The sequence below is a fragment of the Protobothrops mucrosquamatus genome, unplaced genomic scaffold (genome assembly GCF_001527695.2).
Source record: "Protobothrops mucrosquamatus isolate PMUCROS unplaced genomic scaffold, P.Mucros_1.0 scaffold_294, whole genome shotgun sequence".
Classification (NCBI taxonomy): Eukaryota; Metazoa; Chordata; class Lepidosauria; order Squamata; family Viperidae; genus Protobothrops; species Protobothrops mucrosquamatus.
In genome coordinates this window covers 427813-452129 of record NW_015386370.1, presented here as the reverse complement: position 1 = coordinate 452129, position 24317 = coordinate 427813, and the positions used below count along the sequence as shown (strand labels likewise).

At 37.1% G+C, this 24317-nt stretch overlaps 1 protein-coding gene, 2 long non-coding RNA genes and 5 other non-coding genes across 9 annotated transcripts; 1 reads left to right on the top strand and 7 right to left on the bottom strand.

Moving 5' to 3' along the window:
• Positions 1-18: 18 nt before the first annotated feature.
• On the bottom strand, positions 19-5114 carry LOC107302847. Of its 2 annotated transcripts, none has more exons than XR_001549398.1 (6): positions 5055-5114; positions 3882-3928; positions 2975-3002; positions 2518-2550; positions 1768-1826; positions 19-220 (listed from the first exon to the last, which is right to left on the bottom strand). It is a non-coding gene; the product is annotated as an uncharacterized LOC107302847 (long non-coding RNA). The 2 variants fall into 2 exon arrangements; XR_001549399.1 differs by having other exon boundaries at positions 19-216.
• Positions 1593-1673, bottom strand: LOC114923943. Its single transcript, XR_003810743.1, has one exon. It is a non-coding gene; the product is annotated as a small nucleolar RNA SNORD79 (small nucleolar RNA).
• On the bottom strand, positions 2839-2916 carry LOC114923944. The gene has a single exon (XR_003810744.1). It is a non-coding gene; the product is annotated as a small nucleolar RNA SNORD47 (small nucleolar RNA).
• LOC114923946 lies at positions 4006-4072 on the bottom strand. Its single transcript, XR_003810746.1, has one exon. It is a non-coding gene; the product is annotated as a small nucleolar RNA SNORD44 (small nucleolar RNA).
• Positions 5115-6301: 1187 nt separating the features above from the next.
• On the bottom strand, positions 6302-10499 carry LOC107302849. The gene is made up of 5 exons (XR_001549400.1): positions 10386-10499; positions 8023-8055; positions 7755-7793; positions 7278-7367; positions 6302-6340 (listed from the first exon to the last, which is right to left on the bottom strand). It is a non-coding gene; the product is annotated as an uncharacterized LOC107302849 (long non-coding RNA).
• On the bottom strand, positions 7630-7707 carry LOC114923942. The gene has a single exon (XR_003810742.1). It is a non-coding gene; the product is annotated as a small nucleolar RNA snR60/Z15/Z230/Z193/J17 (small nucleolar RNA).
• On the bottom strand, positions 9676-9754 carry LOC114923945. Its single transcript, XR_003810745.1, has one exon. It is a non-coding gene; the product is annotated as a small nucleolar RNA SNORD74 (small nucleolar RNA).
• Positions 10500-14790: 4291 nt separating the features above from the next.
• ZBTB37 (zinc finger and BTB domain containing 37) lies at positions 14791-19737 on the top strand. The gene is made up of 3 exons (XM_015832036.1): positions 14791-15713; positions 17369-17468; positions 19078-19737. Exons 1-3 carry the CDS (start codon positions 14791-14793, stop codon positions 19564-19566), a joined length of 1512 nt encoding a protein of 503 aa, XP_015687522.1. The 3' UTR covers positions 19567-19737.
• The last annotated feature ends 4580 nt before the right edge of the window (positions 19738-24317 follow it).

Genomic DNA, 24317 nt, shown 5'->3' with positions numbered 1-24317 from the left:
CTGAAAAGAGAAAAGGGAAAAAGAATCAAGCCAATACATTCCCCATTTAGAGATACAAAACAATATAAAATGTGAATGGGTCAGATTCTGGATATTCCATCACATATTCAGAGAGAGAGTTCAAGATTGGGGTATCATCATTTCACCATTCTCAAGAAAACAAGTATGTTAGTGCAGAGTATACATACCTTGAAAAGCCAAATATCAGTTCATCAACTACCTAGGAAAGCAGACAGTCATTAATGTATCTAGTAGAAGAAATGAAACCAACCTTTTTAATGCCGCAACCCGCAACCGGTCGTAAGTCAAGGACTAAACCGGTCGTAAGTCAAGGACTAAACCGGTCGTAAGTCGAGGTCTAAACCGGTCGTAAGTCGAGGACTAAACCGGTCGTAAGCCGAGGGCTACCCAACCAGTCGTAAGTCGAGGACTTTCCCTGCCCGGGAGCGCCGCACATGCGTGGTTTCGCTCCCTGCGCCGGCCGAGGCATAGCTGGCCGACCACCAGCTGGCCCAGCTCAAGGGAGGTAAGGCACCCGCCGGAAAAGGGAAAAAAAATGGCGGACAGCCTTGCTTGGCGACCTCCGTGAAATGGTCGATCGACCCCAAATGGGGTCGCGACCCATAGGTTGAGAACCACTGACCTAAGCAGAGAAGAGCCAAATTATGATTCAAGACAACACTGTTTTAGAGTTTTGTGGGCTAGTTCCTGAATTTTTAATCTTCTTCTAACTATTGCACAAAATTGACTTTTCACCTGCAGATTTCTTCCATGTCTGGTTGAAGCAAATTTATTATAGTTCCACAAAATTTCAAGTCTCCTAATAGCTATTATTTTACTAAAAACAAGGAGCATCCTGTTTAGCTAAAAGCTAAACAATTAGAAATATGGCAATATATGTTTATTTTCATCCAGATATCACAAATGTTAGGTTCCTGTGAAACTGAAGCTGTTTCAATTAAGACAGCGGCTCCCAACCTTCTCTATACCCCGCACCCGTAGAACACTTGATATATTCTGGCACCCCTTATAAAAGTACAAAATAATGGCAACGAGTTATGCATATACATTATAATTTTGAAAACCCAAGTTTTTGCACCCCCTGGAATATCGTCTTGCACCCCTGAATTAAGAGGCCAGCTTATGGCTCAAAGCATTGGAGATTCCAATTCAACTTTCAGAATACTTGAAAATCCCATTTTGCACTTGTGATAGGCCATTCTGCAAATGTTTACTTAACATCAAAACTATTATGCATGTCCACTCAACTCTATTCTCTTAAAATTTATCACTTATGAAATGGAATTCAGCTACCTTGAGTCATATAGGCAGATACAGATAGGAACAAACTATGGCATTTGCTGTAATTCTTATAAATTCTCTGCCTAAGAACTTCTTTTTTGCTAGACAGCTCAGTTCTTAATAATTTAAAATACAACATTTATGCATCATACAAAGCCAGGATCACACATGGTGATGCAGAGTTTCAAACTGGAACATATAGATTTACCTCAAGAACCAGGCAAGATTTATGCTGATTTTATATATTATAATGCAACACTACATAATAATTATGTAGCACAAATCATTTGTACCGTCTCAGTAAAATTGTATCTTCACTACTTTTCAGAGAGATTCCCATTGTCTTTTTCACAATTTCATCATTAACAGTACAAAGGAAACACATTTATTTTAATATGAAACAAGGTCAGAACACATTTGGAAATCTAATGCCCTCTTTTACATCTCTTCAAAATATGAACTTACCATTATATTGTGAAGTCAAAATTCTTCTACCAATCAACTGCCACTGTTTTTAAACTAATCTGAAATAAAAAAAATTGCAAGCCATCAGTTTATGTAGTTGTGCGAAACAAATACTATTTCCACTAGCAATTCATTTGATCCCAGGTTTTGGGGTAAATTATGATACCTTGACCTATCATTAAATATCAGCAACATAAAGCCTCAGTGTTTTCAGTTCTCAGAAAACTTTCTGTCCACTACTCTTAAACATCATTGGCTTTTCCAGCAATATCAAACTAATTTTGGTTGGTATGTTTTATTTCAGAAGTCAGGAAACAAAACAGGCAGCAAATGTTATGACACCCCCCCCCCACTGCTGCTCACAAAATTTTGGAAACATTATCCCTTTTGCCTGTGTTGAGGTGTGTTTTGAGTCCTTCTACAAGATTATTTTTGAAGAACTGAACGGATGCCCAGTGGGGAGTTAATTGATACCATCCAAGCAGGCAGGATGCTATTTCTGGTTCAGGAATATTTCAGTAAGGTTTTTTGGGGGAGAGAATTATGCAAAAATGAAAGCATCCCATCTAGTTTTAGTCGATTTTCATTCCATCTTTAACACTGTTATGAAATCTGACATGGTGAAATTGGTAGGAAAGATATTAGTCATATAGAAGGAGCATAATACAGTCAGCCGGCAAGTCATTCGCCCATAATTTTAGCATCAACTTTCAAGACTAAATAATTAGATTATAAAAATAATATACTGACCTTGTTCAAGAGATCCCATAAAACAGTAAACATCTAACAATTTTGGAGAAATGAAAAAAACATAAAATTGCAGAGTCAAAAATATTTTCAGTTAATTTTTTTCTAATTTTTGCTTCAACACTGGGTAAGGAAATCCTAAAACTTAAAACATGCTGACTAGAACTGTACATTGCTATAGATGCAGAATTAATCCATTTGCAATCTTATGTTCTTGAGGAAAATGGAAAAGGTAGATACTTTAAATGTACATCAGTAAGTTCAAGTGAGAACTTGGGAAAGCAATTATTCTCTCTGAATGCCTAATCATAGGCTGAACAATGTAACCTCAGTGAAAAGTGGAACGGATTGATGCTAATATCATGAGTGTTCATCTGGCAGAATCTAATCTCATCATTGGTTACAAGTTGATTAAAAAGCTTTGAACAAACCATGGAATAAATGAAAACTAACCTCTTACCTCAAACTAGTAATTCCATCCTCAAAACCTAGTTAATATAAAAAAAATGCCCACTTATATATGCAAACACAAAACATTGGAAGTTTAGTATTACAAAACCGAAATAATAATGCTGTTTTTTCACCCACATTCCAATTGCAATTCAGGTATTTCAATATCTTTTTAAACTTTGCTAGTTTTATTCTAAGTTTAACAGATCAATCTTGAAGACAGAAGTAGCTCCACAGCAATTCCATGGACTAGATTCCTAATGTTTCTAGGTCTTCAATAAAACCTTTTCTGACAGGATTAGGTAGCCAAACTCAGAAAAGTTAAACAACAATCCAAAAGAATCAAGAATACTGTCATCCATTCCATTCAGTTACTAAAGAAAAACCCCTGGACCATTCTTTTGACCAAGAGTATACTTTACTGAAGCAAAAGTCGTTACAAAAGTAGCAAAGCAGAATGGCAAACTGGCAAGCAAACAATACTTAACTTTCTTTTTCCCCAAACCTCCTCCCTTATCAGTCTTTGACCAAATGAAATTGTCAAAGATTGTCTGGGTAACAGACCCTCTGTGCACGCCTGCTTCTTCTCCACATTCTTTTAGGTGACCTTGGGCTGGATTGGCAAGTCTCCTTTATTGGACCGGCACTGTTTGCTCCCAGACACCCCCTTTGTCCTCCCGCATTCCATTCACCTCCCTTCTCCTGCTGTAAAAATGTCAAGGGGACAGAATACAAAGCCATGCTAGCAGAATGGCGACCATGATAGATATGCTGTTCAGGGCATATAGTCGAACAGACATTTTGCATTAATATAGCATTATTAAAGATTACATTTTTAAGGACATCCTGTTTGCAAAAGACTATGTAATTGCTTGCAGTAAGTCCACAGGGTTAAGTTGATATAAGTAGTAGCTTACCACTGTCAACAGTTTTGCTTAAACAATTCCTCATGTTACTCCAAGTCCTAAAAGATAAAGAAAGGTTGATCAATAGCCAAGAAAATGAATTTTTTACTCATGGAAGATCCAGGTAGGTGCCCAAAGTCAGGTAGAGCTAATCACAGACCTCCATCTTTAAAGTCAGTTTTATTAGCTTCTCATCATGCAGGCTGACAGCATTAAATATTTAAATATCAAGTGTATTTTAATTAACACATAAGAACAATCTGCCACATATATTCAAATTTTCCTCAGGAGGCTAGAGAAATTCCTTATGTACTTTTTCAACAATTTGCAATATTCAATTTGCTACAGAAATAGACAGGATCAGAATGGGAAAATGGTTCAGTGTTACTTTATTATTGTTCTATTCATCACAATTTATGTTGGTATCATTTTTATGGTTACTCATAAGATTATAAAAATAGCAATTAAATTAAAACCTACAGATGGTTAGGACCTTTATTAGAGCTAGTCCAGATGGCTTAGATAAGACCTATCAAAGTAACAATTGCTCCTATTATAAACCTTCATCTGGCAGATAAAGCTCTTTGGAAGGGAAGTTACCCCATCGTCAAAAGCCTCTTGACAGGTGAAAGAAGACCTCCTAAGCCCATGGTGGCAAACCTATGGCACGCATGCCACAGGTGGCACGCAGAGCCCTCTCTATGGGGCACGTGTGCCGTCGCCCCCATCCAAGGCCTTAAATCCCATCTATGAGCAACCTGCATCAAAATCTCCCCGGGCAAGTGGTTTTTAAGCTGGGTTTTATAAAACCTTTTCGCTTTAGGCCTCCGCTGTGTGCAAAAAAAAAAAAAGTTCAATCAATCAATTTCAACTCGAGGGGATAAAAAAGATCTCGCAAAGTTGGGATTGATTGCACTTTATTTTTAGTCCCACGTAGCGTTGGAGGAAGTGACGCATCGGAGCTGGAAAGGTGCCATGTGGGGAGAGCAGCGGGAGCAGTGCGCTCCATGCGAGGGGTGGGGCGGGACCTGTGCATGGGGTAAAGCAATGCGGCGGCGCTAGCATGGTGGTAGATCAGTTGCTTCCCTCCCCCTGCCAGACACCTGCCGAAGCCACGCAGGATAAGGTTGCCAGGCCCACCACCGCCCAGATGCCCTCACCTCCCTTAAACGTTTTTTTACTAACCTGCCTTTCACCTGCATTCCGTTTCTCCATTTGCTTCTCAGCCTTCGACGGCGTTTGTGGGACTATCGGTTAAAAAAAAAAGTTCCATCAGACTTTCTAACTTCTTCGAGATCTTTCTTTCCTTATCTGCCCCACTTGCTCAACCATGTTGCCCTTGCCAATGGCCCAACTGCCCACTTCAGCATCTGCCCTCTCTGAGCTTCTGGCGATCCACCTGCTGTTTTGGTGGCTCTGTAAGCAGAGCTGCGAAGTTGGCTGAAGTTCTCTTCTCTGACTGCAGCTCTGCCTACAGTCACTGTAGCTGAATGGGCAGGTGAGGGGGGAACCTGCCCCACGGTCGCTTTCGGTCGAGCCGCATTGCGGCAGCATTGGGCACAATACGCGAGGCGGCAAATAGCCACGCCACACCAAAACCTACTCCGCTTGCTGCTGGAGGGCTGGCCTGGTATTTGCAGCGGGCTGTGAAGCCTCAGAGTGCACCGGTCGAGGGCAGGCTGTGGCTGCTGATGGACAGTTGGCCTGGTCTCACCTCACCCCGCAGGACGAGCCTCCTGCCCACCATCCCACCCGCCAGAGACCCCCTGGATCTCCCCCAACCCTGCCCCCACAGGAGCAACATCGAGTTGGCCACACCCACCATGATCACTGCAGCCATGCCCACCAAGCACCCAATAAGTGGGGTTTGGGTTGCAGTTTGGGCACTCGGTCTCTAAAAGGTTTGCCATCACTGTCCTAAGTTGTTTCTGGACAACGGAATGTTTGATTCCAACTCAATGTTCTGTTAATATTCATTTTCCCAGGTTTTGATTGTTAGATGATTTTTGTATTTACTTTATACAGAAATTTAATCATTGTGTGTAACTTACCCTACTACTGATGACATACATATCAGTCTTGGTGCTTTGTTTGCCCACCATCCTTTAATTTGCACATCTGGCAGGCAGCATGCTTAAATTCACAGGATATCCCCAACATGCTTGCCTGCTCCTCTTTAGTCTTCCCTAAGCTAAGAGTCCTTAGGATAAATGCTGGTTGCAACTGCCTGCTTTATTTAGTTTTAGTGAGAACATGCAGTACAGTAGAATTTCTTACAGGCATACGGAATTTATAGGATGAATTTTTGACAGAAATTTAGAGAATTTGAACTAAATTGAACTAAAATACACCTAAAAGTCATTAAAAGGTATATTCTTAAGGTTTGATAATATCGCTCAGCCAACCAACTTTCTGTATTTCAACTTGCCTTTTCTTGAGGTTCTTCAGAAACACAGCTCAATCATTAAGACCTACAAAGAGAATTATTTTCTTAGGCCACTAGCCTATTTTTTTTCACAAAGCATCATTTTTTCTTCCAAACCTTGCTGTGATCTACTGTATCAGTGTATGTTCAGTTTATCCTCACATGTATCAGCGACCTGATTCTGCATCATATACAGTAGATTAGTTTGTCCTTTTCATTCCAAATCCAATTGTTTAAACATTAACTGTTGCAGACAAATTATAGATGGATGTAATTAAAATGCTTGCATCAGCATTTTACATTACATTTCTAAGCAACAAAGCTGAAGTGTCCTAAGACCAGCGAAACAAATTATCAAATAGAATCTAACACAATTTTTAAAAGGCAGAAGATGAAATATGCATAAATCACAGCAAGTCACAGAAAATGAATAGATCCAAAGCGTGCAAGATCACTCTTCAACTAAGAACCATAGCTCAATAAATTATGTTTTCTATTTGTTTGGCAAGTTGAATGAATTCCAAACTCAAAATGTAATAACCACAAAGGGCACAAGCGGCACTCACCCTGTTAGCATTTTAGAGGGCCTTAAAGACTTGGCTCTTTACCCCGGTCTATAAGATGGGGTACAACCCTTATTATAAGAATGGGCATTTATGTTGCTGCCTGGTTTTATTTGTTCCTTATTTTTACTATTGGTTTTCTTGATTTACATTTTTAAATCACTCAAAGTCACTGGGAATCTGGCAGTGTGCAAGTTTATTAAATAATACTTAACAAAGATTAACAAAACTAGGATGCTCGCAGTGTAACTGTAGAAAAATGCAACTACAACCTTGTTGTATATAAAGAACCACTATTAAGTAAAAACTCGTAATAAAGGATTGTGACAATTTAAGAATACCTAAGAATCTCCTGGTAACATTGAAACTGTTCATAAAGTATTGCCTTTAATAGATTGTATTTTGTTTTTTACAACTTACATGTTTGATCATCTAAAGCTGATCCATATTAGAGAACCCAAAGGCCAGCACATCAATAGGTAAGCATTCCAATATTTGCGAACACAGAATCTGTTAAGAGATGTTCAGTTCAGTAGTTGTTAGAACTTACAACATGAATGTAGTATCGTGGCAGGAAGGTTTGGATATTTTAAACTAAATTCAGATATAGTTAAGTGAACACAATGAAAAGATTTTCATGTTTATCAGCAGAAATCTAAAAAATGTTAATAAGTTACCAAGTTACTGTTGAGGTCAGAGAGGTTTTTAATGAACAATTACTTGAACTAGGCCTATCTGTATCAGGAACAATCCAGAATCAGACCAGCTTTAGAGGATGCATCAGATAGGAGCGAAAGACAGTGTTCATCACAGATTATCTGCTGAACTATGTTTTCATCACACGCATCCCTCCTTCGATAAAATAACCTAATAGACTATTTAAATCTTACAACTTACCAATCCTTGTTCCATGATCACAGAATCATTTGTAAAACCCTGTAAAGAAAACAGCAAATATTTCAATGTTTCAAATTACAAAAGGGATGAAGATTCTTTTTAAGAGCATAGATTGTGCCTCAGTTTGAAACAAAGGTGGTTAAGCATTCTCATCATTATTTTCTCAAGAGTAGCAAATAAGCATCATCATTATGGCACAAAGGCACAACCAAAGGTACTGTTTCTATCTACTTAACATTCAGTATGTATCACAAGAACAGAAACATACCTTTACAAACAGCGTTGGCTTGAGATTTTGTACCTACAAAGGAAATGGGCGTTTATTAGACAAGAACTATTTTTAAAACAAAACAGACCTAATAAGGGTTGGTAGTACTTTGATTGGTAATCTTTAGAAAGAGACTCACTTTTGATCTGCAGCCTTAACACTGATTTTACTGCCAACAATGAGGACTCTTCATTTCCTCCTTTAGGAGGGAATAAGGTCTGCTGTATAAAACTTTCTCAGCTTAGCCTACAACTTTCAAGCAAAAGAAGCAAGTTCTTCTCACTTAAATTAGAAGGCGGATGGATGCCACAAATATTACTGCATTTGTTTTTAGCCACAGCATGATTTTTGACTATTAGTGCAAATTACATATCAGGACAGAAATAAGCCATCTCACCAACACTTCCAAAAGACAAAGATGAAACCATTCCAAATTTGCAGTTGTGCCATTAATCTTTTAATAAACAGGATTCTCAATGTGCAGTTATTGGGCGAGTCATGTCTCAGATCGTATGTTACTTGCTCTTGTTATGAATTATGAAATACATAATTGGAACATGAGTTTTCCCTCATCTACTTTATCCATGTTGCTGTCTCTCTGCCAACTGATCAACATTTTGATGCTTTTTAGGCAACCTCAGTCATACATCCTCATTAGCCATTTCTAAAAGGTCACATGGCACAAATCATTAGATGAAGGCAACCATTAGGGCCTAACTTAAGTTTTTCTCCTCCCTAAAATTTCTTAAGTAATGTTTAAATAAGGCTGGGGTCAGATTATATTTAAAATCTCATCAAAATTAAGTATTAGTACCATCACATGTGCATGGCATAATATATAGGTAGTTGAGGGCGGGGAAGCTTATTTATATAAGCTTCGGAGGGGGTCATTCCATGTAAAGTGGTCTGGAGGTCCCTCTTGACCATCACGGATTTCCATGAAATTTTGTGTCCCCAATGAACGTTGGTAAAGTGTTACATTTGCTGTTCCGGAGATATAGTCATTTGTTTGACCCCATACCACAGCCTTCTACAGTATGACTCAGGTTCCAGCAATTTGAGACATATTATCTCCGGCAATATTTTGTTGAGAGAAACAAAACTTGGCCATCTTTGTACAACTTTTTGTCCTCTATTAAACAAAATAATAAAAAACATTCTCATGAGCGATCTCCATCTAGATAATTTGGAGCAAAGCTGGCCAAAAATATTGTGGCTCCAAAAAAGTTTAAAGTTTGGCTTTTTATATCTCTGGAAGGAAAGGTATGATAAATGTGAAACTTTGTGCGTAATAACTTAGCAATACAAGGTTTTTGAATATAAAATTTCATTTTCCTACTGCTTTCCAATAGTTGACATTTTTTGTAAAAATGCCAAAAATAGGGTATTTTCAGCCCACTTTTACAAAAAAGACCTTCTGGAAACCGTTAAATCATTCTCATTAGAAAGAGCATGTTTCAAACCCCCTAAAAAAGTAGGGTTGGTTTTTCATTGCTGCTAGCCTGTGAAGCAAATACATTGTATTGCAAAGGAGTACAAATAAATTACCTTTGTTTTCTCTTGGAAGTTTTGGCTTGTGAATTTTATTTCAACTAGACAACGAATCCCACAATTGGAAATGAGTAATCATTGCTATAGCTAAATTAAGGCCCTAATCCTGCTCAGAAATGTTGGCGTTCATCACACTCTCAGATGTCCCTACCAACATAATTTATCATCATTTGCAGGTACTAAAGTTTTATTTTTTTCAGGATATTACTCCGAAGGTCCCTCTCTACGTTTTGCAATACAATTAAATCCATGTTTTGCAGTGAATACGGCAAATCATTTACTTTTTAAAAACATATAGCTTTAATTAGTTTATCAGAGATCGATACCGGGATCAGGCACTTCGGATCCATCTAAAGGTCACCGCGAAGAGAGGCTGGAGCTCAGTATCTCAGTACATTAAGCTTCCGCTAGTTCTCTTTTTGAATTTACTCTTTAGCCTACGGAGAAATTCTACCGAACGCAAAAGCTTGCATGCCGATTTCATAAGGGGAGCTATTATTATTCCCGTGCGGAATTCATTTTCAACTTTTTAGACGATCAGTTTTATGCTTTCCTCGACCACGAGGCCCATCTGGAAAGGCTGTTCCTTTGAGCCGTTTTTGCAGCGCCATCTATGCTCAACGCCCAGCATTTTTCAAAATATGGGAAAAAAACGGAAAGCATGCTATAATCTAACGCCATCCGTGCCTCCCCCAACCCATCCACGAGCAACACTACATTTTAAAGGCCCAACTCCTCTTTAGAAAGTAGTAAAGCAACACGAAGGGGGGGGGAAGGGGAAAAGGAAGGGAGGAAATACTCACAATACTTACCCAAACACACAACCTAAGGCAGATTCCAAAAGAGAAAGCGCGGGCCGCAGCCACTCATTTTATAGACGCTGCGTAGATCTTGGGGTCACGTGACGGGCACGCGTCTTTGCATAGCTCCTCCTCCTGTTACCACTCCCTAGAAAAAATGATTCCTACGCATAACAGTCCCCCCTCCCCCCACTTCAGCGCCACAAGTAACCAGGCCGTCCGCCCGGCGCAGGTTCCACCCTCTCCGTGGTGGGCTCATTCCTGTGGGTGTGGCTACCTGACGCGAAGATTGTTTCAGTGGGGCTGGGGGGAAAGCAAGTCAATCAACAAAGACGAAGGGGGGGATATGTACTTCCGGGGCGTTTCTCTTCTGGGGGGTTCGCTTCCGGAAGGGTGTTCGGGCTCGTCCCACCCCCCCTTGGAGGTACGTAGGCGATGTATTTCGGTCCCCTCGGGATAGGGAAGGAGCTCGGGAGAGTTGTCGTCTCTCCTTTCTTCCCACCCTCAGGCGCACTCTAGGACAGTCATTCTGCGGTGCTTCCCAAAAGGACGGTGTGGATCTGCATGCCCCCCGAATTTCTAGCCTCACTTCTCCCCTTCTGTGTATCTTAGCAACGGAGTTTGCTCCTCCTAAAAGAGATTTCTATGTACAAGGTTTCCTGTGCTCCTCTTCCTTGATCTTTTGCACCTTCCCCCAAATCCGGTGAAATTTGTCAGTTTGCAGTTACTGTACCTACCTTTTGATTCACCCATACATTCCTCCCTCGGTTTTGTTATTTTAATTAATTGTCCTCTTTAGGTGCTTTTTGTTAACGTACGAAGTGTTTTGTTTCTTTGCAGTTTGCTCAGGTTCTTGGAGTATTTGGATCTAAGAAAGCTGTTCTGTAGTGAGAAAGATTTAGAAAGCAGAAAGTTGGAAGGAGGGTTAAATTCTGTCTTGTAGTCCGCTTGCCTGCTTGCCTCTTTGGAAATACTTCAAAATGAATAGAATAGAATAGAGCTGGAAGGGACCTTGGAGGTCTTTTAGTCGAGCCCCCTGCTCAAGCAGGAGAACCTATACTATTTCAGACAAGTGACTGTCTAGTCTCTTCTTTAAAATCTCCAGCGATGGAGCGCCCACGATTTCTGGAGGCAAGCTGTTCCACTGGTTAATTGTCCTCACTGTCAGGAAGTTTCTCCTTAATTCCAGGTTGCGTCTCTCTTTGATCAGTTTCCAACCATTGTTTCTTGCCCTGCCCTCTGGTGCTTTGGTTAATAATGTGACCCCCTCTTTGTGGCAGCCCCTCAAATACTGGAATATTGCTATCATGTCACCCCTATTTCTTCTTTTCTTTAGACTAGCCAAACCCAAGTCCTGCAGCCATTCTTAAATCTGCATGTATGGTTGTTTGTGCGAAGAGATGTTATAGATAGAACTTCATTAAAATTATGTATGGTGTGGAGAAAGTGGAATCATCTGATTTCTTTTGAAAAAGCTGAAAAAATTATTTCTCAAATTGTTTGTAATGTTGGAAATTATTTTTTCCTGTTTAGTTAAGAGAGCCAACCAAAGTTCCTGATTATCAGAAGGTTTAGGACAAGCCAGAATAATAATTCTGCATTTGAATAAAATAAATTAATATGCAATTAATTGCTTAAAATAGCTTAAATGGAATTTATAAGAAAAATGTTCATAGAGAAACTTAATAATTTTAACAAATGTAAAATAGTATAAATGCTATTGAATAATGACTGTGAAGCATCACCTTTATCGCCTTCATTATTTTAAATTTCCTTTTTAAACATTTGAATTTTGAATTGTAATATATTTCAACTAGTTTCTTAAAATTAGAAAGCCACATAATATGCTTTATCACTTCACTTATTTTATGATAAAAAAAAATCTATTTTTAAAAAAGTCTATGGCTTCATACCAGTAGATTATATACATAGAGCAACATGGAAAAAGCTATTCTATACATTTTAAAGTCTTTGCTCAGAAGAATCTATACAACATCTATTCCTACAATGGATTCATGAGGTCTTTACGCATCTTGTTAATTTTCATTGTGTTTCTAAATTTGTGCATGGTAGTCTGCATATAATTATTGCTGATATCCAGTGCTTTTTTTCTAAAAAAAAAAAAAAGGTGCCAGAACTCACACACGTCATACAACCCACCTTGCCTACCCTACAAGGTTCCATCCAAAAAAGGTGCCGTTCTATGAGAAAAAAAGCCCTGCTGATATCTATCTGCCTTTTAGATTGAAGTTTACTTATTTTACTACTTTATTATTAGTAATTCTAAAAGTGTTCACTATTGTGTCCCTGCAATACTATAGACTAGGGGTGTCACACTCGCAACATCACGTCACGTGTCATGACGTATCGCAACTTTTTTGCCATTGCCGGCAATGGGGTGAGTATGGTTTTGCCATGACACATCCGGTCCGCAGGCCGGCAGTTTGACACCCCTGCTGTAGACTAATGCAAAAAAAGTACAGCTAATGGATGTTCCTTTTTGTAATACTATAGAAATAAAGAATTCTAAAGTATTTATCAGGCTCTGTTAATTCTGTGTAAGTCTAAAAGTCCATGTTCAAAGCTAATAAACCTAATTTCAAATTATGGGATATTTTACTATAATTTCTAAACCTTATAATAAGGCAAAATAATTAAAAGTTAATACTGAGTATCCTGTCTCACTTCAATAAAAGATTTGGGTTTAGGACTGGATACCAATCCAAGATTAATGTTGCCATACACTAAATAAACAAGATTAATGGTACTGTACTGCTATCATGTTTTTCTTTCATAAGAGATGGAAAAGAACTATTGAAAAAATAGAAGCAGATGAAGAATAAATAAAAGAACATAAAACATTTTGTTCTTAATAATTGAAATAATTATCAATTGCTAATAATTGCTCATTGTTAATAGAAAAAGTAATGTAATATCTGATGTTTTCAATCCCTTTTTTCATGCATTGAGCATACCAAAACCCTTCTTGCCATGGGTGAAAGTAGAATTCCAATTGTGTCTGTTCATTGCAGAAGAAATTTTGGAAGGGCAGTCTGCATACATTAATTAAATAAGAGTGAATCTAAGGAAACTTTCTGTCTGAAAAATATTATATAGATATAGATGAACTGATCATCATTATAATATACAAAATAAATAAGATACAACATGCTGCTTTTTGTTTTGAAGTTGGCAAATAAGAGTTCTTATCTAAACTCTTAATTTGTAAGACTTATTCTTGTACAGCACTTGTTGCTACATTCATAATGTTTTGTTAGCATAACATGTTTTCATATCCATACATCCTTGCAATATTCTTAAAGAAACCCATTCTGATGTCTTCTGAATATTTTTCTGAATTAGTATAACTACCAAGAATATCATTACCTGGCTGGAAACTAAAGAATCTATTTGCATATGGAAGATACAGTTTTTATGGGTGATGTTACTATGTAACTTTTAAAAACATATTGAGTACATGCACATATACAGTATACCGTACTTGTGTTAACTATCACCTTGACTAATATATAAGCTGAATACATAATTTACTGCAAAGGAAATTTTTATTGTTCTTCAATATGAAATAAATATAGTTTTATTTTCAATGAACGTCTATTTATTAGTATCAATTCTATATGTATTAATGAGTGAAAGGTATGTTACCATTATTGGCCACAAGGAGAATTAGTAATCTGCTATATCGAAGCTGGAGTCCTTGCTTAGATGCCTCAGAGCATTGCATAAGCTGGAGAGGCCCCTTTATCAACCTTATAAACCAAATTGTTTACATTTGCCCTAAAACCTTTAATGGAATTTCCACCTTATTTTGACCTTTTGATTATCGAGGAGGATGGCAGAAGTCAAATCCTATGTATAAAGTGTTGGAAAGAATGTATGTACATTGTACTTATTTTCGTTAAGCATACTGTAAGTTAGACCAGAGGATTTGCATAATTTTATTGCTCTGCCCTTCAGAAGGCTTATTAAAACATTTATTCATATCTTCCCATCAATTACTGAAAGACTAGACGAAAATCCCAGTGTAATTCATGAAAAAAGTAACATTATCTTATAATGCAACATTACCTATCTCCTTTATTGGTAACATTATTTGTTAGTCAGCTAGGATAATTATACTTGGAATGTTGAGCAATGGCAATATTGTTAAAAGAAACAGTTGAGAAAAAAGCATTTACTACTCAATTGCCAACTTTCTGTGTTTTTTCTACATAGCTGTTTAACAAGGAAATAGCATTTTATATGTTATATTCACACAAATCACAAACAAATTGATCATATGAAAAAAAAATTAAAAATGTCATGCATTACAAAACATAGAAATGGAGAAGCTCTTTCTAATTCAGCGGTGTATTTTTCCATCGTTAGGGTTGCTCCACCTGCAACTGGAGCCGTCATGGAGAAAAGTGGGAACATTCAGTTGGAGATTCCTGATTTCAGCAATTCTGTTTTGAGCCATCTTAACCAGCTTCGCATGCAGGGCCGGCTGTGTGACATTGTGGTTAATGTGCAAGGCCAAGCCTTTAGGGCGCACAAGGTAGTGCTGGCTGCTAGCTCGCCTTATTTTCGAGATCATATGTCACTCAATGAAATGAGCACAGTCTCCATCTCTGTTATCAAGAATCCCACCGTGTTTGAGCAGCTCCTTTCTTTTTGCTACACTGGGAGAATATGCCTCCAGCTTGCCGATATAATAAGTTACCTGACAGCAGCTAGTTTTCTACAAATGCAACATATTATAGATAAATGTACACAAATCCTGGAGGGAATTCATTTCAAAATTAATGTGGCTGAAGTTGAAATGGAATTAAGCCAAACAAGAACAAAGCATCAAGAAAGGCCTCCAGAATCTCATCGAGCTTCCCCGTCTCTAAATCGATCTCTGAGTCCTCATCATAGCACTCCAAAAGGAAGTCGTATGGGCCAGGTTAGCACAGTTCTGGACATTCGGGAACTTAGTCCTCCTGAGGAGTCTACAAGTCCTCAAATAATTGAACAGAGCTCAGATGTGGAAAGCCGGGAACCCATACTGAGGATTAATAGGGCAGGTCAATGGTATGTAGAAACAGGAGTGGCAGACCATGGTGGGCAGGGTGATGATGATGTTAAAGTCCTTGGAGCAGTGCGAATCAAGACAGAAAACTTGGAGGAGTGGCTGGGGACAGAGAATCAGCCATCTGGAGAAGATGGGAGCAGTGCTGAGGAAGTCACTGCCATGGTGATTGATACAACAGGCCATGGATCGGTGGGACAGGAAAATTACAGTTTGGGCTCATCAGGAACAAAAGTAGCCAGGCCAACCAGCACTGAAACAGACAGGTAAGACTGAACATTATTAGTGATTTTTAATAATAATACACCTCATGCCATGTCAAAGGTGCTGTAAAAATGTTAGAATATTTCAGGCACAATTTTTGCAGTGTAAAGTTCATAATCTAAAAACATCAAAGTGAAACAAAACACATTAAAAAGTTGATTGGATGCAGTCTGCAGAATATCTTCAGAAAGTAGTGAACTGGACAAAGAGCCAATTAAGAGTATGATAGAGTTCAATCTATCATGATTTTTCAGGATGTTTTCTATAATATATCTTTTAAAATCTTATAACAGCAGGTTAGTATATTTCTAGCTTTATTATTATTTAACTTATTGATTTCTATTCCACTTCTGTTCCACCTTTCATTCAAGAACTCAAGACAGCATACATGGCATTGCTGCCTCTCTATTTTTCTCACAACAGTGGGGGGGGGGGGGAGGTGACTGTTAAAATCACCCAGTGAACCTCTGTGATTGAGGCTGGACTTAAGACTTCTAACTGCTAGTCCCAATACCTTAACCATCACAACACACTGGCTTCTTTCCTGGCTTTCTAGCACCAAGAATTTATTACTTTGCTGTATTGGTCTGAAACTTAAGTTTTGTTTCCAATTTAATTCTAAGAAATGTGTAGTCTGCACTCTGTTTGGAACTTAAAATACTAATTTTAATTTACTCAGAATAAATCTTTTAAAAACTGAAATTTTAGTAATAGACAAAAAATGCAAGATACTTTTAAAAGATAGTCAGACTTTTTCTCTATTTAAAAACAGAGAATTGCATGCTTGCAAATCATCATGAGGAAAATTTCCAATCTCTAGCTTGGTCTGTCTAAATTGTAACCTTTTCTTTCAATTGATTCCTGAAAAATCAGTGGATTTTTCTGCTTTTGTTTTGTTTGAGCAGGTTGTTTTATTTATTTATTTTAGCATAACCATACATAAGTCTCTGGAGCAATGGCTATAACTTACTTGCCAGTTCAGATATTATATTTATTTATATATTAAATTTCAACCAATAGTTACTAGAAACCATGATTTGGAAAACTAAACTTGATTTATTAAAACATTTTATAGTCACCTTAGTGATTATGGACAGTTTAATCTGAATTAGGCTGTTTTGTTTGGAGAATCTTCTTTCTTAACTCTAATAGGTAATATTAAAGAAGTACCCTTGCCTGGTCTTATATATGAGGAGGTGTCTGTGGCTTGTGTATCAGATACTGTATACCCTGCTTTTATTATGTTTTGATATGCTAATTTTTTTGTTTAACATTTTATGCAACTGCTTTTGGAAATTAAGAGTGCAGATTTAGTAGTCTGTAAAAACTCTAAAAAAATTCTTAGTACTTCATATGCAGGCAGTGTACAAATAATAAATCTCATGTTTCTATTTTGACAAATTTGTTTTAGGCAAAACCATCTTTTCTTATATTAATTTATTTCCTGACTTGAGAAATTAAATTGCTTCATAAATCTTCAAGCTACCATTTATAGTTTTAGGGTTTTCTTAATTTATTTCTGTTTGCTTTATATTTTATCCAACCCCTTTTCTCCCTATTATCAGTTAGTGATGAAGCAGAATCTCCATTTTTTCTTATTTTTTCAGAGCATTTGTATATTACACAAATAGCTCTTAATCTCATTTTCCATCTGCAGATTTAGCCCTTCAGGTAGTGTGGTTACTGTAAATGATCGGTACAGGTCAAAAAGTGAATCTCCATGGCGGATGGATGAACCTAAGCAGCCCAGTTCCCAGGTAGGTGTCTCTTGGTGAGCTCTGTGATGATAATCATGATGCTGATGTTTCATAAGAGTATCTATAGAGAGGCACTTTGCCGTTGGTGTGTTTATGTGTTATTGGGTTGTGTGTGGAGTGTGTGCATATGTGTATGAGACTGAGAGAGATAGAGCAAGTATTAAGGTGCTGTGCTAAGAATGGAAGACCCAGGTTCTGGTCTTTCTTTACATATGGAAGCCTAGTTGAGTGACTTTGGTCAGTCATTTATCAGTCCTAGACTGGGAAGTCAAAAGTTACTATCTACTAAGCTGTAGTTTACTGCAATGTGTGCATAATGCACACAAACACACAAGAATGCACAGACACACTCTGGTACTGTGTTATATGGTGGGTTAGTGGTGAATTACACAAGAAGGTTGGTAATTCAATATCATGAATCAGGCAATGGCATGAGGAGGAAGAAGATTTTATTGGAGTTATTACAACAAAAAATTGGAATAGATGGCAGGATAAGCAAATGAAAGTGAGAAAAAAGAGAAGGTGTCTATATATTTGGAAGATTGTAAGAATAACAATGAACAGTTTAAAAATTGATATTGTGTATTGGGAGTGTAGAGTAAGGGAGAATTGGAAAGACTGATCCAGAATGGAAGAGAGAAATGCTCTATTATTAATTATAATAGAGTATGAGTACTTCAGAAAATAGATCAAATGAATTCTGGGAAGGAATGTGAAGAAACTGATTTTTATATGTATCTAAACACTATTAATCAGTGAACTAACAAGAAGAATTCTACTAATGTATCTGAAAGCCATAAACCCTCTTTATGTTTGAGAATTTTATCTTGTTTCCTAACCCTGTCTACTCAGGATGCACATAGAAGTATGTTAAAAGCAAAACTATAACATAGGTATTGCATTTTAGAAATGTAACCTTAGTCAGCCCATGATCATAAAAAAACCCTCTGCATTTGGGTACAGAAAATGTTTTTATTTCATCTTAGGGATTTGGATGATGAGCCCAGGACAGTTTAGTGAAACATGGCTGTCCCACATTGTTGTGTATCAAACTAAACATTTTTAATTTTGTCCAGCAGATGAATATGCAAGGCTCTTACAGACTTTAAAGTACTTTCCCCTCTGTGCTAAAAAAAATTGCTGGGGTTGTTTAATTTGCTTAAGTGGAAGACTTCAAGGACAATCCCACATAAAGGTTGGTTAAAATAAAAAAAAATCCAGTATATGTATTTTTAAACTACATGTAGAGTATTAAAAATTAAAACTTTCCACGGTAATCAAACCATTAACTGGCATGAATGTACCATGGAAAGTTTTAATTTTTAATACTCTACATGTAGTTTAAAAATATATATACCGGATTTTTTTATTTTTATTTTTTTAAAATATCTTGTTTTTTGCAGTGATCACCATATGATTCCAGGAAGTTTCAGGCAAGGCATAAACATAACACGCTTTGTTGTTTTGTCTTAGTCTTTAATACTCTGAGAAATAATGCTTCTAAGTCTGGATGTTGCTCATCAGCCAGAAAGATGTCTAAGCCTTCTTGTTAACGTCCACCATAATATTTAGCCAACTTTTATTTTTCTTCATAATGTTTCTGTTCTAGGTGGAGGAGTCAGCTATTGTTGGAGTAAGTGGCTATGTGGAATACCTCCGTGAACAGGAAGTATCTGAGCGGTGGTTTCGTTACAACCCACGTCTGACTTGCATCTACTGTGCCAAATCCTTCAACCAGAAGGGTAGTCTGGACCGGCACATGCGGCTTCATATGGGCATCACACCTTTTGTTTGCCGGATGTGTGGCAAAAAGTATACCCGCAAGGATCAGCTGGAGTATCATATCCGGAAACATACAGGCAACAAGCCTTTTCACTGCCATGTCTGTGGGAAGAGCTTCCCCTTCCAGGCTATCCTCAACCAGCACTTTCGTAAGAATCACCCTGGCTGTATGCCTCTGGAGGGATCGCACAGCATCTCTCCAGAGACCACTGTCACCTCCAGAGGGCAAGCTGAGGAAGAGTCTCCTCTTCAGGAAGAAGCTGGTCTGGCTGGGGAAACGGCACAGGGATCTGTATCGACTACTGGGCCAGATTGAGGCCAGAAGCCCAGTGGATCAGGGGATCTTCTTTAGGATAAGCAAACCCCACTGGGATGGCGAGCTCCTGTAGTTGGTTGTGCAATGTTGCCACGGGACGAAGACACTCCTGAGAGGTTGCCAAAACAAAAAAGATACAGTACTGTAACAAAGTGCTTATGGTTTCCCTTATTTTTTTCCATCTCTTTGGAAAGGAGAAAACAAAAACTGGGTTAACTAACCTCTGATTCAGGGATTAACAACTTCGGAGGGGTGGGCTTTTTTTTTTTAAAAAAAAGTATTCAGTAGTGAACAAGGAGAAATAGATTTTTCTTATTTCTTAGCAACAGATCCTGTGGTCCTATGGGCTGCAGAGTTCTAGCTATGTGTATGCAGAGCATCAGCATCTGTATTTATCAAAATCATTATACCTCCATAAGATACATGGGGTCAGGAATTGGTTTTTGTTGTTCTGTGCCCCATTCTTATTTCCCAGGTAATTCTTTTTTGAGAAGAATGGCTGTTGTAGTATAACCAACCATGCCTGAGTGTGTTTTATCTTATTTTGTTTTGATGTATCTTTAAAAAAATTGACCCATTATCTAAGGGCTTTTATTAGGGGAAGGGGGCTTACCATTTCAACATGTGTGGCCTTGCCTGTTTGTTATAAGGCTAGCAATTTTTTGAGCAGTATTTTAAAGATGACACAATATTTAAATACTTAAGCTACTGAAAAAGAAGGCAGTAACTATGAGGTTTTGCCATGTTTGAATGATATTTTCAGTTGTGAAATATCGGTAGTGCAGAACACGTCACAATTCTTGCTTATTCTATGTGTGCTGCAAAAACTGAAAAGTAGATTTCTAGTTATGATGAATTTTTAAAACTGGCTTTTTTTCCAAAGGTCATCCTTTGCCTCCCATGAACTTGATCTAATGAAACAGCAATATTTGTATATCAAAATAGATGGATCTCAATGGGAGAAGAAATCCTGGTTTGTCTTTGTTTCCCTGTTTGGTATTTTTATATGAAAAACGTGCAAAAAAAGACTCCTACAATTCAGTAGTGTAAAAGCTCCCATTTCCTATAAGCAATGACAACTTTTCCTTTACACCTCTATAATATTTCACATATGAAGTAGGGAGATCTCTCTCTCTTTCTCTCTCTGCCAAATCCAGGAAATATGCATCTTGTGTTTCTTAATATTCTGTTTATAACTGAAAGGATACATGTGCAGAAGAGCAAATATTTCAAATAAGTGTCTTAGATTTGCAAAATAAGTTCTGTGTTGGTATTTTAGTAGCAATGCTGTAGAATAAAGGCGAAGAGTTGGCATAATGCTAATATTATAGATTATATGGAACTAAAATGGCTGAAACAAAACTTATAGGAGAAAGCTTAAGATGTGGTGGAGTCATGAAATGAATGGAGAGAGGAATTACTGTACAATGTTATTGTAAAGAAAGAAACAGCTTCTTGATAAACATGCTTAGATTTGTATAATATTAATATTTCGCCAATCTTGCCCTCTTACTCCACACATTTCTTGCTTCTAAGAATGAAACTCTTGATTATGCTCGCAGGAAGAATGAAAATTGTTTGATACTTTCCCCTTTCCTCCCTATGTGCGCATTTCTTTTTTATGTTAACTGAGGAATTTGTTCCATTCCCCAATTCATGATAAAGCAAGCAGTGATTTTTCTATGCGATCACAAAGATAACGATTCAAAACTCATTGAAAAGGTTAATTCATGTTTGTTTGATAAGCTTGATAAGATTCTCCCAACACCCCCCCACACACACACACACACTTTTCTTCTGAATGAAGTAGGGAGGAATAATAGATGGGAATATATCTATCTATATGCTGCTTTAATCATAACTTTCAAATCTACCAAAAAGAGACAATTTACATTAAAGAGAATTGGAAAATATTTCTAGTTAGTTTATAACAAAGTTTTTAAGCATTTAAGAATAGAATTTTAAAAATGTTACCAAACTTGTAAGGCATACATTTATTTATCTACAAGTATGATATATATATATATATAAATATATATATAAATATATAATTATAATGGGAATATTTCTTTGCTGAATTGATGACAGTGTAGCATTTCTATATAAGAGTTTCCTTCAAAGCAGAATGCAGCAAAAATCCATACATATTAAGGGGGCAAAGAGTTGTAATGGATTGTTAAATGTGGCATTTACAGAGCTGTAAGTTCTTTTTGAACTGATACTGTGAACAGAGGAGGGACCAAGTAATCCAGAATTATGTCATCGGTCATTACCTGCTTGCTGGTAGACTCCTCTTTATTTAGCCTGGCCAGAATCATTGGGCATTTCTTGCCTCTTAGCCCAGGCTTCATTTTAAAAGAAAAATAAAGCTTGTGAAATGTGCTTTTAGTTGCAGCCATTGAAAGATGTCATTTTTACTTGCGTGCAAATGAGCCAATATTCTTGCCCATTCTTCTTTTGAACTGGGTTTATAGCTTTAGTTATCCAATCAGCTTATTAAGAGGCTTGTGCCACCAATCTTCCCAGTCCCTTCTTTCAATATGCCTGGAGGAGTTGGGAAACACTTATTTCCTTTTATAAGCAACACAGTTTATTTTGAAAGCTGGACCCAGACAAATGTGAACCTTAGGTATGATTCATTGAAGCAGACAAATTCAAATCACATTTTGTGAAGGTGATTTATTTCAACAGGCTATAATTACAGTTAACTTTGTGTTTATGTTCAGATAATATTACCTCTGGATGCAATCATGGTGTCAAATGAGACCAGGATTCAATATTTTGTTTGTGTGTCTATGTGAAGGTACAAGTGTGTGTACATGCAGAAAATGACCTTGATCTGTGGCTTGATAAAATATAAAAGCTGCCAAAATACCCTGAGCTTTGTGGGTTTATTCAGAGAGTACATTTGTAGTGTAAACAAGAAATCCTTGTAAAACGTGTATTACTGGAGAAGCTAGATAGAAGGGTGAATTTTCTTGTGTTCTTGAAGAGCCTGGCACTCTTTAAAGAGTTAGAAGCCTTGCAGGAATACATGCAAGTTGTTATGATTTGTATAACCCAAATCATGCCAAATATTAAGGCATTGTATCTATTGACAATTGTTCTTCTGTCCCTGCCAGGTGGCAGAATATAATTGCTAGAATGGGCAGTGGACCAATTAGCAAAAAATCTAACTTCATTTGACCATTTATGTGGAAACCCATAGTGTTGATGCGGCTGGAGCTGAAAAAAAAACTGTTGCACTGTTTGATTCTGTCTTGAGATCTTACTTTTCCCTCACATTCTACCTTGATTGTTCCTTTTTTAAGTTATTCTAAACAACGTGCTATTTATACAAATAAGTTATGAGCTGATGGCGCATAAATTCGCAAGGCATGTTTCAATACTTAAACTTGTTTCAGGCTATTATGCTTTGTGTAGCAAAATGGAAAGTATTCATTTTAATAAATGCTAGTAGTGTTTGAACGAAAGTGACAAATAAAAGTGTTTGTATTAGACAGAATTGAAGCAAACCTGTAGTGATGCTTACTTTTTTGTTCTGCAATGAAACATTTACTTGTGCTGGAATTTTTGTATTCAGTGCTTTAACCTTAAAGGCAAGTCTGGTAATGAGCTTCTTGAAGTTATTGTTGGAGACATTAGGCATTGGTTATATTGCCATCCATTATCCTCTAGATTCTATAGTGTAGATGTGTTGGTAACCTATTTTTTTATTCAGTGCATCTGGACATTTTCATATGTGCTAAATTGATTCATAATGTGACTCAAAAGGGAAGTAAAATAAAACTCTTTAATATTATACCTCATTACCTAATGCCTAACTTCAAAAAAATTGTAGTGAGCAATTTATCTCATTTTTAATGAGACTTGGTAGGTTGGACTTACATTTACCTCTTCTCTTTCAAAGAATGACAAAGCATTAGGAGGAAAGAATAATTTCATTGCCCTGCACTTGCAAAATGAATTTTCAGTGTGAAATTTTGCCATTATCTTCCTGGGTCTGCTGCTATGCATTAATCTTATCAAAAGCAATAGAGTAAAATTAATATAATTCTTACACATATCATTGCACTGCATGTCTGAATTGCCTGATTTGCTTTAAAATAGCTAGTGTAAACAAACGTAGAACAAAAAAAGAGGAAAAATAATCTACAATTGTATTGCTTTTTTGCTTTAGAATGAGAGATGCTTTTTCCAAATATTTGTGAGACTCCAACTTATATTTAGAGATTCACATGAACTCAGGATGCAACTTTGTCGTGTCTTCGGTGTCTGAAAAGGTTGGTGATCAATAAGCTGTATTTTTTTTAAGAATACAGAATTTTTTGTCAGAAGAGAGCCTAATCTCTGAATTTGAAAACATTTCTTGCTAAGAATTTTAAGATTTTATGAGTTTTACTTCTGATGTATTCAATTTCTAATGCCAGGTTCTTCTAAATTGAACTGAGTTGTATATTTGATAAACTTTACTTGTTCTTTCATTTTGTTTAAAAAAAGCCTTCTCCATGATTTGACACAGAATTGCTGTAGAAAATTCTTTTGCTGTTTAATGGCGCAGTTTTAAAAATATATATTACAATGAGCCTGAAAAGTGGAATTTGGAAATATGATTATAATTGGAAATAACATAAAGATTTTGGCAGTTGTGTGCTCTCCAAGCTTGTTTCAATATAGTTTCTGAACGTTTCGTTACCAAACTAGGTAACATCATCAGCAGGATTTTCTTGTTCTATTCTCCTTAGCTTATA

Bases quoted from the DNA above. Each gene is read 5' to 3' on its own strand.
- ZBTB37 (XM_015832036.1), top strand. From the start codon at position 14,791: ATGGAGAAAAGTGGGAACATTCAGTTGGAGATTCCTGATTTCAGCAAT. The intron at 15,714-17,368 runs GTAAGACTGAAC...TTCCATCTGCAG, and splicing joins ACCAGCACTGAAACAGACAG to ATTTAGCCCTTCAGGTAGTG. The intron at 17,469-19,077 runs GTAGGTGTCTCT...TTTCTGTTCTAG, and splicing joins CTAAGCAGCCCAGTTCCCAG to GTGGAGGAGTCAGCTATTGT.